Source organism: Tamandua tetradactyla, chromosome 1 (assembly GCF_023851605.1).
Source record: "Tamandua tetradactyla isolate mTamTet1 chromosome 1, mTamTet1.pri, whole genome shotgun sequence".
Classification (NCBI taxonomy): Eukaryota; Metazoa; Chordata; class Mammalia; order Pilosa; family Myrmecophagidae; genus Tamandua; species Tamandua tetradactyla.
The window spans coordinates 151117049-151134709 of NC_135327.1; the positions used below are offsets into that span (position 1 = coordinate 151117049).

At 38.5% G+C, this 17661-nt stretch overlaps 1 protein-coding gene across 4 annotated transcripts in view; it reads right to left on the reverse strand.

The window, feature by feature from the left end:
• DOCK4 (dedicator of cytokinesis 4) overlaps positions 1–17661 on the reverse strand; it is a 468183-nt gene that overhangs the window by 45823 nt on the left and 404699 nt on the right. For all 4 annotated transcript variants that reach the window (XM_077169893.1, XM_077169973.1, XM_077169724.1 and 1 more), the window contains exons 31-34: positions 8669–8817; positions 7503–7588; positions 2714–2809; positions 1720–1780 (exon numbers count right to left, since the gene is read on the reverse strand). In XM_077169893.1, the coding sequence (XP_077026008.1) occupies positions 1720–1780; positions 2714–2809; positions 7503–7588; positions 8669–8817 (392 nt within the window). The remainder of the gene's footprint in view (positions 1–1719; positions 1781–2713; positions 2810–7502; positions 7589–8668; positions 8818–17661) is intronic.

Genomic DNA, 17661 nt, shown 5'->3' on the forward strand with positions numbered 1-17661 from the left:
TCTACATTTGTTCATCTCCAAAAGGAAGGTATTTCTGAAAGCCGATGGAGACAATGGAAGAGGATTCTCTTGGAAAAAGAAAAAGGCTCTCCTTTGAGGCAACTTAAGAGAGCTTGTGCCTGGAGTTGGGGAAGAGCTAGGCTAAGGAGACAAACTGAGAATAGCGAAGGCTTATGGAGTCGTTGGCTATTCGCATACAACAGAGGTGTACAAACAGGGACCTGGAAGGCCTGGCTGAGGAGTTAGGGGTGGGCACAGTGAGAGGCTGCAACAGCCTGCAAGGCACCGGGGAAAAACACATTGGAGATTTAAGACTGGGAATGACTATGTTCAAGGTTAGAAATGCGAATGCAAAGAGGAGAAGCAAATTTTAGCCAATATAGGGTAGGGCTGATGGTCCAGAGGTCACTGCTGGGTTGATGACAAAAATTAAGGAAGAAAGTACAAAATATGTGAACAAGATGTTACACGATGGAGCACCTTCAGGTCCCACTATTTTTAGCTACTGATAGTGGAGGTGGAGATATAACAATTAAATTCAAAATGAGATGGAAGTGGTGGGTGTGGGAAAGGACATATTCATATGCTCAGAGATGAAGAACAGCAAGGCAAGAAAAGAAATTAGGAAAAAGAACAAAAGACAATCATTACGAGAAAGCGAAAGTTCTGAGCTTTGAAGAGGGACTGTGAGGGAAATAAACAAAGCAAAATGAAACAGAAAGACTGAAAATGAGCTAAGCAAGATAATCAAAGTGAGAGCAAAACAAAATTTCAAGCTACAAGGAAGTAGAGAAAAATAAGACAAGAGAATTTAAATTCTGAATAAGATGAGTGTCTGTGCAATAACTTAGAGGATGAAGCTAATTTATTTTGAAGATATAGGAAAAAAGCAAACATGATATTTGCAAATTTAGAATTGGAAGCAATCCTATCTTTCTGTATTTCAAATCTGATCAAAGGAAATTATCAAAAACACTAAAACCTACCCTTCATTACAATATGAAAAACGCATGTTTAAATGTTCTTCTTTTGCCCTGTGAAGAAACTATCATCATATTTAATAATTAGTTCTCTGACATTTTATATACATTTTGGTTTGTCCAAGGCAGTTCTGATTTATTCTGTTATCCTTACATGATATTTAATTTTATTTTCAAAACTGCCTTACTTGAGTGATAGATTACCTGGTCACTGTAGTTATAATCCATACCTTAACAACAGTGGCATTCCATTATGAATTCAATTTACAAAGAAGCTAGAGAGTGAAAATTACTGTGTTAAACAGAAGACTATCATTTGTTCATAAAAGAAGAGATTGTGGAATCTGCAAGGATTCTGTTCTGCAAGGAATGGAAAGGACAGAAAGAAACTGTCTACACAGAAGTAAAAAGACCTCCATGTCGTACTCTTTCCCAGGAGAGCAGCAAGAGTCCAGATGGGCACAGCAAAGTGACATGACAGTCACTCTAGGATCCCTAAGAGATCGCTATCAAAGATGTCAGGAATGCAGTGGGGACATTCTGTAAGGCTCAGAGCTGAGAATTGTCTGGGGTTTAATTCAACATAAAGCTCACTAGGCTTCTTTCAAAATCACTTCTCAATTCTTGTAGGAAACATTCAGATAAAAACACATTGTGGATTAAAAACAAACAAAATAGTATTTCTGTGATAAAGACAATTGCTAGGATATAAAGAGGAAAAAGGGAATAGCTTACTAACCAGAAGGCTAACAGTGCAGCCAATCTTTTTGCCATCTACCTCTCCCATTTTCATGCAGTCCCTAAAAAAACAAAACAAAACAAAAAAACAAAAAAGCAATAGTCAGAACTCAGAACTTCCTTCCTAGGAGCAAACATAATTCGTTCTCTTGGGAGGATGGGGGGCTTAGGGAGGGAAGGAGCCTTGTATAAGACCAGAGGCAGTTTGCAAGTTGCTGTTCAGATAAAGGCTCCGGGTAAGGAAATGAATGACCTTAGGCTGCAGGGGCTACTGTCAGGTTAGGGGGCCCAAGACTCTGAGCCCCAGTTTCTGTCGTGAGCTGAATTTTACTTCCAAGTTAAGGCAGTGCTCCCTTTCAATGGACAGGGACTCAGGGATCCAAAGGAGTGAAGGTGTGTTTTTATGCACCTCCTAAAGTGGGGTGAGAAGCTGATGGTGAGTCTGGCCATCTCCAATAATGAGAATGAGGGTTTAATTCTTAAAAATAAAACAAAATACCATGCATTTTAGTTGGATAAATTGCCTGAAGAATTTAGATAACTTAAAAACCAAATAATCATGTCTTTAAAAAAAGTGACAAATGTGAGTTTCACCCCCTCTTTTTTTTTTTAATAGAAAAACACAGTTGTTCAATTCTGCGACATGGTCTTCACCCTAAAATGGTCAGTCTATTGGTACCATTGGGTCAGTCTAAATACAACAACAACAAAAGATGCTTTTAATAAAGGAAACTAAGAACCCTCTTACTTCACCAAGAGTTTGAAAGAACTGTCATCAAATAAACATTTTTTAAAAGATGGAACAAAAGAAACCAGAACAAAAGAAACTAGAACAAAAACTCTTATTAGAAGTCCATTACTTTACTGCAAATGATTCCATGGTCTGGTTATTAATTCTCTGAGTGATTAATTCATGTGGGATATTGATAGCGTTCTCACTATTAGATTTTCTAACTGGAGCACAGCATATCTGGAAAACACAGGATTCGGCTTACCTGTAATCTAACAACCTCTCCATTAGACGAGTTACAGTGGCAATTAACGAAACGCCACTCTCCCTCCATGTTTCCCGCTCAATTTTCTTTAGTAGACTGGAAAAGAAAGAACCCAGGGCATTTTCAACATTTATTTTTATCAGTCACCATGACAACCATTTTACTTTCATCAGTACCTTAAATGCCTTAGCAACCACTGCAACATCTCACAAGTAGCACGATTTGCAAACAATGTCTTACCTAGGGTAGGGACCAAATAGTGGAATTCTAATCCAGGAAGCATTGACAAAGCAAATTAATTTTCAGATTATCCAAGTCATAAAATATGAACACATGCACATAATCATATTTTCAAATTATACAAGCACCTCACAGCTTAAAGACATTTTTTCCTAGCTTCTTGCAGTATGAGAGGCTTGAGCCTCGCTTCATCAAATAACACAGCAAAAGCAGAAAACAGAAGTACCACCAACTTTACTTTTAAGTAAGATCTTGCTTTTATTCACATAAAAATGTTTTCCTACCTCTCAGTAGAATGCATCTTCATCCAAGCAATTTTACTGCAATGCAACTGCTACAGGAAAATCCTTGTACAGACGGTATGACGTTTTGCATTTTTTCCTTTCACTTAACATTTGCCCACTCAATACATATTGTACTATCTGTGCACTCACTCAACAGTTTCATTCATTTTGTCATTAATCACAGAGGATTTTTTAAGTGGCTGTTAACAGCAGATTGATGACGAGCACCAAACCACATCTCTCCTCCTACATCTTCCCTAATCTTAGGTACCTTGGAGCAGAGGCACTATGTAAACATAAAATAATAACAATCATAATAATTAGGGTCTGTGTTACTTTCACTCCCACCTTCCAGCAAATTAACAATGCGCTTGGCAAAGCCTTTGCGACTGAACTTTCCCCAGAAGATAAAAGAAAGAACATAAGCATGGCACTGTGAAGGTACTTCCTTACCCTTTTGAATTTAATGATCATCATTTCTGCCTAAAATCTTGTTTTCCTTTCATCTTGGTTTCAGAAAAAAGACAGAGAGGAAACACTTCTTACAAGTACAATTTAAGCACATCATATATTATGCTTAGTGGAAAAATAAACAAAGAAGAAAAACTATTTCGTCAAACTTCCTTTTTGCCGTGGTTCTTTTCTGTTTCTCTCCCCATTTCTACCTCCCACCCCATCTCAACCTCTTTTCCTTGTTGTTGCCACCCAGGGCCCTGCTGCTGGGTTTCCTCATCTGCTGCCCAAGAGCATTTGTGTTCCTGGTTCATTCTGATGTGATTCCTGGATTAACTGGGGGAGGGGAGCATGTGGAAGGGATAAAGCTTGCCCTGACCCATCCTTCTTAGGAAGGTCCCACAATTTGTTTAAAATGTGTTTTCTTTTAAGAACCTCTGAAGAGTACCTATTTCATGCCGAAATGCCAAATTGGTATCGAACCAAGTACTCAAACGAAATTTTGCCTGCCAAAGCAATGAGGGAAGATGTCGAAATTTTCCCAAGTGACAGCCCACATCTCTCATGCTTTAGAGGCTGAAAAACAAAGAACTCAAGTTAAGTAATAATAATTCTAAAAATACAGGGAGATTTCTTTTATGGGCATGAGTTTTATTAATGTGCACAGCCTCCTGATACAGTAAGGAATCAGAGAGACATAATCCTCTCCCAAGAAGAGGCAAAGCTCTGCACAGCCTGCATCCATAACTGATGCAAGAGCAAATGCTAGGACCCAGTCTCGAAATCTGTTCATCCATGTTCCAAGCCAGGGTGGTTCTTTCTGTGGGGAACCTTGCTATTTCCCAGTTCACCAGATACAAACTAGGAAGGAGAGGCTATCAGGTAGAAGAGACGAGTCTTCCATGTGGTCCATGATCTGGCCCACGTGGGAGTAGACAGTGAGCTCATCTAATAGCAGTGAGAGGTGGCTTCTCATGACTGATTTGACAAGGCAGCTCTGTTATGTGCAATGGGACTCCATACATTCAGGAACAGGCTAAATAAACCATGGCCCTGAAGAATGACATTGCTCTCTAGGCTTTTAAGCCATGAAAGGATTATAAGAGGGTTGGGGATGGGAGTGGGATTTGACCCTAAATCCACCTTTCTCTGTATTATAACAGAATTATACAGAGGCCATTATTCTTATATTAATACCCATTTCTGTGCAACCTCTTCTTAATTCAAAGAAGAGTGTTAGACACCTAAAGTAGGTGTTGCAAAGCTAATTCTCTGCTTCCAAGCTTAATTAAATGTGTGATCAATAAATAAAGATCTCTGAAATGATTTGGGGGTCTTACTGAGTTGCTTAGAGTAACAGAGAAGCAAGCAGATTAAAAGATAGAGAAAGAATGGAAATGGAGGCTACCTCTCCTGGAAAGGTCCTTTAGGATACCAAGACTGGGTTAGGTGGCCCTACTGTGTGTTCCCTCAGCAGTCACTGAAGCATTCCTAGAAAAATGCCTGGCATGCAGTAACTGCTTAATAAATGAAGATGAATGAGTGAAACAAGTAGAGCCAGGAGATGTAGAGTTTAGTTCGGCATTCTACTCTGGATATGTCACACTGAAGTGCATGTTCCACGATTTTAGCATTATCAAAAATAATAATCCCTGACTCCTACTTATTTCAAAAAGACATAGCATGGACAACTTTTGCTGGGGGCAGGGAAAGATGAGTTGAGTTCTTAGGAAGGACAGCACTATACAAATTCAAGATCTTGCTCGAAGGGGGCTATTTTGGCAAGTACATTTTCAAGAGGCAATGAGCTGCTTCTAGCTTTTCAGCTTCTGAACAAATTTTAAGAAGTTTTAGGCATGAATTATAGAGAACAAATGAGAATTTGTACCATAATGGCATGTGTTCTAATTCACAATGTGTGTGGTGACTCATTGTGATTACACTAATTCACTGTGATTTCTATTGCCAAAAAAAGCATTTTATTGTTTTCTGAAATATAGTTAGGTTTTCACTTTTCTTTCTGAACCCAGGTAGAAATGATATTTAATTATCCCTTAGATTTGACTTATTCCCAATATACAGATCATAAAAGCATGAAAGAAAATATTTATAGTAACATTTCCAGTAATAAGATAAAAATCAACAAAAGAAAAAAAACCTCTGTTGAATGAATCAGGCACCTTAAAAAAATCCTAATTGTAAAGGCTTAATGTTTTAATTATTGGTTTGATTCTAATGTCAAGGTACATCTTCTATTTCAAAGTCATATTTACATACAAGGAATCCAAATTGCATGCTATCAGGCCTTTATTAAATAGATAAGAGACATTATAGGACTATGTGAGTATTTATTAATCTTGTGAATTTATTATAAATAATTAATGACAAATCTCAAGAGATTAATTTCACCGAATGTGTTCTCATTTTAGTTCTTTGTTCAAATCAAGGACCAGTAAATGAAATGAGAGCAGTTTTCAAAAGCAATTTATTATATTGGATGAGGTTTTAATCAAAATTCTTGCTAAACTCCAGCTGTCATGAAAGGCTTTGTATACTAGGATGAATGAGGGCTTGGTGAATAATTATTAAAAGTTCTGGTTTAATTACAGTATCAAAAGAAAATGGTATTGTTCAGGAGTCAGTACAAAGAGTGTATTTTATCACTCACTACGAGCACAAGAAATCAATACACCCCTTCTTGGCTTTTCCTTTCAATATACTTTTCCTTACAGCTTCAAGAATGATTTTGAATTGGGCAAGATGAAATCTACCCAGCCCATCATTCACTAATAACACTTTTCAAACTTCTACATTCATATTCCCACCACTCCAAATTAATAATCATAGAATGAAATACGGAATGTTGCATTTGGCTGTCAGCAATGAAGTATTAATATTTAGTTTTAAGTGATGCTTGGGTATAAACACAAATATAAGTGTCTTTTGTAGTAAACATTGCTGTACTGCTGTTGCACTTCCCAAGCACAATGATCTAATTCTTCCTTCAAAAAGAAACCCTTTATAAGTATAATAAGGTTTTAAAATGACTAACATCCATAGAAACCCATACAGACAAGAAGTGCCAGAACAGAAATCCCAAAGCACGAAAAATTCTCACGTGTCCTCTCTATTCATTTCACCACAGTGGACGGATACCTGGTGTGTGCAATTCATCCTGTGACTGTATCAGATTCTACCAGTAGGGACAACTCAAAAGTCCCTCCATACCACTCCATTATCTCTCTATCCTCCCTACAAATCCAAAGCAGAGAATTTATTAACAATGTTTTGCTTCTGTGATATTCTAATAGGAAACTTTTAAGAAGCAATTAACTATGCTGGGTGGGCAATCAGTATCAGTGAATCATATCAAGTGTGAAGAACAGACACAAAGTAGGTCAATTTTCCCAACAGCAAATCAGCCACGGCTATCTTGCTTTGAAAGGTATGGCACACAAACATTACAATCACACCACTCTTTCCTCTCCCACTCTAGCCCCTCCCCTTAAAATTATTATTTTGCTGCCCCAATTTAAAAATTATTAGCCTTGAAAAGAGTGAGATCTGTTATATAACACATGCGACCTGTCCTAATCAGAGATTAAAATAAGGAGACACATCTAATCATCAACATAATAAGATCCATTTGCCAGAGTTAGGCAATTATCTTTTATTTCACACTCTAAAAAGACAAAGTGCTCCTATGAGACCAAAGCTGTCTTTGTAGCTCTCAGCTACAGCAGTGCAGAATAGCTCAGCACTGACACCAAATCCCCTGAATAAAATCAACCTGAGATAAATATATTACTCACATACTATTGAAGAGCTCGCGGTATGTCTCATCACCTTTGCCTTCTGACATGAGGCTATCCAGTTTGTCAATTAGTTTGGCTTCCACCTGAAACATATCCAAATATTACTCTCTTTTTCTTCCTTTTAACAAGTAGAAACTTTTCTGTGTGGGAACACCCACAGCAAATTTTGTGATAGTGACATTATCAGCAGGGGTTGATAGCAGGCACCTTCTTGAAATCTAGGGAGCTAATTTAGATGGGGCTACGAGAGTTTGAACTTGGGCTGAGAAGCATTTGCTATCACTATAGACATCTCTCTGTTCAAACACAAATGTCTGTAGCCTAGCCTAAATGTCTGTATTTTTAAAGGGCTACAAAAACTAGCAAGTCCTATAAAAAAATCACTGCATATATAAAAAGGAACATCAGCAAACTAATAGATCCATGTATATTAATTTAAGTATTTGATGAGTTTTACACATCTTTTCTTTCTAAAAACAGTCTAGGGTTGCACCGAATCTTTGCTCAAGTTGAGATCTTGTCCTATCCATGTACAAATGGTAGGTCTATGGGAATATCCTAAGGAAGCAAGAAGCACCCTGAGAAAGGAAAAGCGTAGTCAAAAAGAATTCAAGGGCGTAAGTCTTTTGGAGCTTGCACATCATGAAAGGAAAAATATCCCTTCATCTGTCAGAGGCAGCAGGAGAGAGAGAAAATGAAAATCCTCTCCAAGTTTAACATGGACATTTCAACAATAAAGGACTGGGTAAGTATATGTGATTTTGTGAGAGGACTCGAGCAATTATTCCTTTAACCAAATTTCGATCAAGAGAAAAAGACAAGGTGAAAGGAAAGGGTTTTGTTTTTGTTTTTCCACCAAAAAATAACACGCAGACCACTGAGAGTTCAATGAGTTTACGAACCAGCAACCCTCTGACTCCTCTGTGCTGTGTCTAAGTGGGAATAAATGAGGTCTCTGTCAGCTAGTACAGACCTGGGAAATCATAAGAATTTTTAGCTGAAAGGGAACTAAATGGTTTTTCAGAGCTTCCCTGGAGGCCTGAATCTGGGTCCCCTGACTGTGGGTCCGGGGCTCATTTCCAACTCAGAGTTGAATATGGAAGTCTGGAGATGCTCGAGAAAACGGACACTCTTGGAGCTGCTCTGAGGAGCACTTCGCCTACTTGTTTGAAGTTGCCGCTCCGCCTCTGCTCCCAGTCCATCATGTCGTGAAAAATAGGAATCATGACATTCCGGAGATCTGGTTGAGGTATCAAGGTCACTTCCAGAAAGGGGCCAATCAGGGCAGGAATGAAATGGAGCTTGTGTTCTCCTAATTGGAATAAGGTATTTGAGTTTCAGTATATTTAGTCTTCAAGTTTGCAGAAAATTAGCACTACTAAATTTGTTTATAAATTTTTGTCGCCACAAGTTATATTCTATTATAGTTGTCTCCCAAGCAAGAAAACAGTTTCCTAAACAGGTCTATACACAGTACATTTCCAAAAATTGAATGCTATTTCTCCATAATTTTTTATTACAAAATTGGGGAGTAATTTTTTCATAGTTAAAAAAGCCATGCAATACAATAAAAAATTATATAAATCATCAGGAATTGGTTAGTATATTATTGTACATCCTTACATTGAAATTTCCATATTGTCATTAAAAATAAGGTTGAAGAATAACATGGGAGAAGTTTTTTTAACATAAGGGAAAAGCAAGGCATGATGTGGTATATACAGATACATCTTTCATTAAAAAGTCACTCTCCCTATCTCTATAACCCTGAAGGAAAGATACTGGGCTTAAATGAACATATCAGGACTTGTAAGGGCCCACGTTGCAATGCTGTACACACAACCAACCACGAGAGAAGAGTGCCTGGAAAGACTTCTCTATGTTCTTGACAGAGGGGCCAAGGGGGTGGAGAGGGGTGGTTTCAGCCCAGGTGATGGTAGCTATTATGGCTGCTTATTTTTTTGTTCTTATTTTACAAGAACATGACTCTGGAGGTAGTGTAGTAGACGGGCTGTAACAGACAGTCAGATGCTGGAGGCCCGTTGGGTTATCCAAGTGAATGTGGTAACGATTAGACAACAGCAGCAGTCACGGGAATGGAAAGAAGAGGCAAGATTCCTGGTCTGAATGTGGAGGGCAGAGAATATGAGGATGATGTTTGGGAGGCAGAGTAAACACTGCTATTAAATGAGACCAAGTTTTCAGAGGAGAAGGAGCCAGTTGCAGATGGAAGAGGGTTGATGGCTTAGTTTGGGGCTTGTCTGAGGTACTTCTAACATGACACGTTCCAGAGGCAACACGAAGCCTGGTCTGATGCTCAAGACAGAGATGGAGATCTTAGACCCAACAGTGACAAACGAGGTTTGGTGTCACCTGAAGTCAGTGAATTCACTCCGGGGAAAATGTAGTGACACATAAGAGGATGAGAAGCAGGAAAACCTGAACATTTAAGTACCAAGACAAGAGGAAGAGACAGCCAAGGACACGGGGGGTGGGGGAGAGGAGAAATGGAAAAAAAGTAAATGATGAGAAAGGAGAGGGAAGGGAAGGTTTTCAGAACTAGGGAGAAACAATAATATCAAATGCAGTGGTGACCTGTGAATATTAACAGTAGACTTGTAAGTAAGCACCTACTCCTGGGCAGGCACTCCTTTCGAGGTATTTTATATTTATTCCTCACACCACAACTTTAGGAAGGAGACACTATCCTTCTCTTCACTTACAAAGAAGGTAAACTACAACCCGGGGAAGTTAAGCCACTTGCTGAGTCACTCAGCCAGTAATAAGTGCTGACAGCATCTGAACCTGAGCAGCCTGGCTGGAGAAGGGGTTCTTAATCACTATTCTGCAGTCTGGGACATATCACAGGCTCTTAGATTTGGCAGAAGAGTAATAGCAAGGGAAACTCTATTATCATGGATTAAAGACTAAAAAGAGTTAAAGTAAAAAAAAAAAAAGGAAAGTAAAAAGAGTTGAAGAGTGAATGAACATGTGGGACATCTGGTGAGACAAAATAAGCCAGGAGCAAAAGAACAACAATGGTGTGGTCACTTTTAGAAAATGCTTATAAGAAAACAGGGGCCTCGACTGATACTCTTTGAGACCAATGGAAGAAAGGTTTATTTGGTCTAGAACTGAAATTTTCTGTAATGCATAATCTCATTCAACAATTCAAATTGTTCATATGAACAACTGAAACACAGGGAGCACAGAATAAGAAACAGGTCCTTTAATCCTGTATAGATTATTGTAATGCCTGGATACATCCTAGAGTATATTAAGCAGATAATCAAAAAGTATTGGCAAAGTCCCCTGAATGATGGGAGAAAGAATAGGGATCTATTAAACCTTACCATCAGGGAATCCCCTGATACAGTTTCAAATTTTAGGGACACCCAAATCAATAGGCCATGCCTTGATCACGAGGCTTACTCTTGTGAAGCTTCTGTAGGTAACGGAGAAGCTTAGACTATCTTTAAGCAAGCCTAAGAGTTACTTCTGGAGGACCTCCTTTGTTGCTCAGATTTGGCCTCAGTCTCTAATCCCAACTCTGCCAGTGAAATCATTGCTTTCTCCCTTACGTGAGACATGACATCCAGGGGTGAAAGTCTCCCTGGCGACGTAGGAGATGACTCCCAGGGATAAACCCAGACCTGGCACCATGGGAGCAACAATTCCATCCTGACCAAAAGGTGGAAAAGAAGTGTAATTAATAAAGTATCTGTGGCAGAGAGAGTTCAAATAGAGTCGAGAGGTTACTCTGGAGGTTGCTCTTATGCAAGCTTCAGGTAGACCTTGCTACCTATCACAACCTGCCAACCCCCAGCGAGGACCATTCCAGCCTATCCTAAAGAACACCTAGTACAATATATAAGATTCCACAAGGGTTCCATACATTAGAGTAACTTTCCAGAAACCTACAATCTCCAGATGGGCCCCTGGTCCAGATAAGTTCTGAAACATAGCCCAGCCTCTCCAGAACAGATAGCTCCATCTCCCTACCCCATATTAGTGACAGACCTTTCTAATATGAAAAATTAAGAATTGCCATAGGCCAAACACCCCTAAAGAGAGGGATGGAAAGATCAAAGGTGATGATGGAATTATAACATAGAAGATAGGATTTAATAAATGAATATGAATGCTGAATCATTAAATTGATATCTCTTTCAGTCTCCAGTATTTTAGAGTAGCTACAATTATGAAATTGTAACCCACATCAAACTCTGAAATATGTTCTACAACTAATTGCGGTGCTGTGCTTTGAAATTTATAACTTTTTTGTATATTTTTGTATATATGTTATTGTTCACAAAAAAAAGAAGAACAAAAAGTCGATTGTGATGATAAAAAAATATTAAGCCCTCTAGCCTCCTATATTCTGGAGCAGCTAGAAGGAAAAATATGAAAGGATCATATGGTAGCCCATGACAAACTCTGGGATTTGTCCTGTAACTATTTGTTGAAGAGTGCTTTGAAAACTATTGCTTTTTTATTTCTTTGCTTTGTATACATGTTATACCATACAATAAAAAAAGTTAAAAATAAAAAAAAGAGCAAAAAGAAATGGAAGAACTAGAACCAACAAGTATCGCTCAACTTTCCTTTTTAAGCCATCTGTGGGTCAAAGCAAGAAAGCAGACACATTAGAAACTTGTAGAGGCAGGAGGGTAGAAGGAAATTTTTTTCTAATGGGAAAGTGCAGTGAACATATGTTGTTTAGCTAGCATCCTATCCTTTGGAAGAGCTATTTGTCCATCATTCCTTGTGGCTGGAAATGGGGATGAGAGCAGTAAGCACACAACCTGGGCTTAGGTGAAAAAACGCCTTCATCAAAGGCTCCCCGGACTGGTTCATGATGGTTATGTCACCCAGCGGGGGCAACTGGTTCCCCCAAGGAACCTTTCTGAAAGGACCTTTGGAAAGTGGAAATAGGCTAGATGTTGCAGAAGCCATTTTTCTATGAATGGAGAAAGCCTGTGTGAGAATGAAGCCAGTACATGGAGCAAAGCAGAGCTAGGAAATGGAAAGGGAGACAAGAGTCCTGGAGCTGTTTGCACTCTTGAAGAGTGTCATGCCGGAAGCCAGACCTACCTTCAGTCTTCCTAGCAGCTATATGAGACAATCTATTTCTTCAACATGAATTTAATTTTAGTGTTTTGGAGTTTAAGGTTTGTCAAACGCAAGCAGTAGAGCTCTCGTCCATCAGTAAGAATGGAAGCATGTAGGCATCAACTCCCTCTGTCAAAACCCTCTGAGCAGGACCTTGACTACCTTTTGGAGATCAATATGGCAATTAAGGATGGGATGGGAGGAGTCTGAATTCCCTCTATATTTCCTTTCCTGTGGAAAATGTGCCCTTGAGAGAAACCACTGGACCAAACTGCTTTCTATCCTGAACATACCAGAAGGGCTTTGTATGAACCTCTCAACTGCAGTCTGATGCTGCCCCAGGGCTGTCTCAGACATCAGCCCCAATTAAGTACTGCCTTTTCTTACCCTCACCCTGTGTTCTGATTGCCCTATAGGACCACGGTCCTCATGCTTTCTATTGGCAACACCACTGGTTTAGCCAGCACAGACATGGGAGCCCTGGGCCAGCTGTTGGGGTGCCTCATTTAGGGGCTTAGATGTACTGTGGAGACATCACACCACTAGGGACTTGTCTCTATACTGCGTTTGCGAACCATAGTGATTTATCTTGGGCATCGGTGTGAGTGAAAGTGTTTCGTACATCTAGACAGGAACACGGCCCTGGACACAATCCCCTTCTGGAAGTCCCTTTACTTGACATTAAAGAAGTCACATACTCCTTTCTTCTGACTTTCTTTGAGGTTTCATCAAAGGTAACTTAATTATTTCTCACCATCTCTACATTACTTATCCACATCCATTACACGTATGGAAGAAAAATGGCCTGTAATTTCTTTTACTTTCCTATTTTTATTTTTAACCCAGGTAATACTTTATCTTTCTCCCAGGGGACTGCTTAGTTTTTCCTCATTAGAGCAAGAACACTTCCTTCATATTCATCAAAAGAAACATCTTTATTAATCTAATCTTTTATACTTTCTTCCAAAAGAATGAATGCTTTCAAGACCAACAAACTCACTGTGGTTACAGTACATGGAAATACAAATTCACCTTTTTTCTCCCATCCTCCCCAGCATACACATTTCGGGTAAGTAAACGGCAGCTGGGATTTGCAATTCTTTTGCTCAGCTATTTCTTTCAGGGCAGAAAGCAGAAGCAACTGAACTCAATCACTCTTACTGTCATTTGGAAAAAGCCCAGAAAAGCTGTTAAGCTTATTCAAGATGTCCTGACAGCTGAGGGGAAAAGAAGCAAAAGGAAGGGAGATGCCTGCAGGGTCAGAGGTTGGCAATTCCCAAGAATAGCAGGTCTCACACCTGTCCCATGACCCTGCCCCATGACTGTGCCCGAGATGGCTGTAGAGGCTCAGAGTGTGACCACAGATGGCTGTGCCCCAGGAGAGCCATTGGACGGAAAGGACCAAGTATGCCAGCACAAAGGACATCTTGCCAGCTGGCTGATAACCTGAAGGACCTCTCTCCTGCTTGGACACAGTGTACATTTACGGCCAGCCTAGATAGGTCGGTTTTGCATATGTAAGTTGGTGAAATGAGATTCTGAGGGGCCACATTACAGCCTTATCAGGTTTTAGTCTTTGCTGAGTTCAGCAGCCTTTGGCCTCTCTCTGGAAGACCATCGTGAGCATGCACTTATTTCATTTACTACTGTTTATTTCTGATTCACTTCTTTAAAAAAATTTTTTTCCAATAACAGACATTTTACAATTCTATTTTCTTCTTTTTGAAAGTTTTCATTACAAAAAATTTCAAATGTACACAAAAGCAGAGAAAACACTAAAACAAGTCTCCAGGTTACCCACCACCCAGCTTCAAAATTATCAACATTTTTGCCAGTCCTGTTTCACTATCACCTCAAGTTCTCTTGTGGTTTTTTTTTTTAGAGCATTTTTAAGTCAACTCTGAGGTATCACATCATTAGACTTCTAAACACTTCAATAAGCATCTTTAACAGACAGGACATATTATAAATGTAGAATCACAATGCTTTTATCATGCCCAACAAAGGTAAACATTACCTCCTTGAATTAATCTAAAATCCAGACTGCATTAAAAGTTCCTTGATCGTTTTAAAACAGGATTTATGGTTGGTTTCTTCCCATCAAAATCCAAATTTAAAGTTTATACATTATGTTTTGTAGGCTGATTTTCTAATTAGAGTAGGAGGGTTTTAGAGAAGCTCCATTTCTATCATTGTACAGGAATTCATGTGGTAGCTTTATTTGCTGCAAACACACTTTGGGAACATGGAATTCATGCAAGCCTCTACAACTACAGAAAATTTAATTCCTAAGCATCCAGCAAAGCAAAATCTTGAGCTATGTATGGCAATAGCAAATAATCATCATTTAAATGATTTTTTTTTAAAACCACAGATTTAGTATACTTCCCCATGTCTAATTGTCAGCCACATGGTCTTATTTTGAAGTATTTAGGGCACCTGCTCTTGGAATGTTACAGTTTTATATTTATGCACACAGAACAGCCTGCCAGGGAAGTATTGATTTTTCTACGGCAGTTATAAGATGCTGTGCTTGCAAATGTGGAAGAAAGAACCCACTTTATATTTAGTAGGAATGTTAGTTTATCTAAAAATAGAAAGAAAAAACTTAACCTTGCGGCAAGATGAATGCCAAAGATGGGTCACAGGAGTAGAGACTGACTTTTATTTTCTGGTCCTGCTTGCAAGTATAGGGTCAAAAGGATAAAATTTAGGGGGCAAATACATGTCCTCCTCCCTCTCTGGAAGAATATTTTTAGTCCTTCAACTTAAAAAAATGAAAATATTAGGGAATAACACATTTAAGATTGAGATGTTCATTTATTATCACCTGGTCATTACTATTGATGAAGAAATTACTTCAGTTATGTGTTAGGAATTATGTTGTGTTCAATGCTGTAAAAACACTGGAGACAAGGAGTGTAGTTAAAAGCTCTGGTGAAGAGGCTGGAATCTCTCTGCCTCCAGGAACTTCTGCTGTCTCACAAGAGAAGAAAGGAAGCCCTGCCTTGTTTACCTGTGGAGTACTACTTGCTAGCAGTAGGGAGTTCTGTGACTTTAATATACACAAAGCGTCCAAATGTTTACTTACTTATTTAGAAAAAAAGTTTAAACTTCCTGCAGGTAAGCATAATAAAGGCACATTTAATTCTACAGATAAATTGCTGTGGAATTTTAAAATTATAAAATATTTCAAGCACACCTAACAATAGCTACCAATCTGATGTCTTATGGTTAAAAATAACCTTTGAAATCTCAGCAGTTTTATGCCTAACAGAGTTGAAAAGTTGCTCACAGATAGATCCCAGGAATTTAATGACCAGATTTGAAAATCCTATAGCTTTATGTTTCAATGCAGACTAGTTGCTAAATCCTGTTTGTTCTCCCCTATCCTCAGCAGAATGGTGAAACCAGCTTATTTCTAGTATATGGAAGAGTTTCCACACTTCTGAGGTAAACACCAATGATCAGAGTCCGATTTAACAATATTGTCCAGTGTAATTTGTTTTCCAAATTTGACAAAGCAGAGTGGTAAGCGGCAAATGATAAATTTTGTTAGGCTGGGCATATCCTCGCCTGATTTTTTTCTTAAATTAAGTGCTTTTTGGGTCTCTTAAAAACTACTAAAGATCTTGATTCATGAAATCATAAAAGTTCACCTTGTTTTACTAAAACATAATACATATTTTATCTTAAGTATTCTGCTTTCCACATAATTGGACAAAATGTTAAAAATACAAGATTTTTAAACCTCTTAAAAGGTTCTTAACAGGTACTAACCATGATTTCCTAGTATTCCCGCAAACATCCTGCACATGGCCGGTGCTTAAGAAACGTTATCAAATTTAATTCATTGACTGGTTCCATTAGAAAATGCAAATTTATAATTACGTAAATAAATTCTCCTTCAGCATCCAAAATATTCAACATGACATATTTATAGGTAAACCAAATTATAACTAATACATTTTAATATTCATAAATAACAAACTGATTTAAGGTCTATAGAGATGTTAGGTTGTACCTTGAATACTTTATTTTTTTTGTCATTTTGTAAAAATGTATGTTGGATGAGAGGCTTTAACATTTATAAACATTATCCAATTCTAGCTTTTGTATATCAGCAATGAACCTTAAAATTCTCCTGATGTTTGGGAAGGCTCAGAAAAGTTATGACACAACTCCATGGAAATAACGCAGAAACCAAGGAATAAAGTGAACTTTACACCCACCCTACACTCAAACTACGTCATGCTGGAATCTGTAAATTATACAGAATGAGCATTTTCTAACAGAGCCCTCGAACTGTGCTAGAGCTAGTTTTTAGAACTGGAAAAACAAGGAAAAGGGATAGTGTGTGTGGTCTAGAGCAATACTTTTACAATCTTTTAGGTAAGTGCAAAAAACTCACCTAGAGAACTTGTTACAACTCAGATTGCTGAGTTTGGGTTTTGTCAGTTCTGGGGGTGGAGCCAGACAGTTTACATTTCTACAAGCTCTCAGTGTCTTGGATGCTGCAGGCCCAACTTGAGTAACACTGCTCTAAGGTGTACTGGCAAAATAATGCTTTATGGGGACCAACATGCTCCAGAGAATTTCTACATTCTCTATATTTCCGAGTAGAACTGGAAGAAGCAATTCAAAATGAAAACCAGAGATAAAGAAATTTTTCTTTTAAAATAAGGACAACATGGAGAAGAAAGGCTTATGAAGAATAAGCTGACATCTTTAGGGATACTGAAGATGCCACCTTTATCTAGGTCATGGGCCTAAATTCATGATCCTGACTTGGATAAAGATTTATATGGAAATGCTGAGCTTTATCTAGAAGAGGAAACCTGCCATGTTTTCTAACTCCCAGACACCCAGTCTGTCCTGGTCTTGTCACGTGAGCTCCGACAAGAGCCTAAACAACCATGATTGCTGTCAAACAGCATTTTGATGTGGCGTTCCTTGGGAAGTTTCTTGCTAAGTTAATGCTAAATGTAGAATAGATACTAGAAGAGTCTTGATCTGCTTTGGAAGAAGAAGGACACAAAGAATA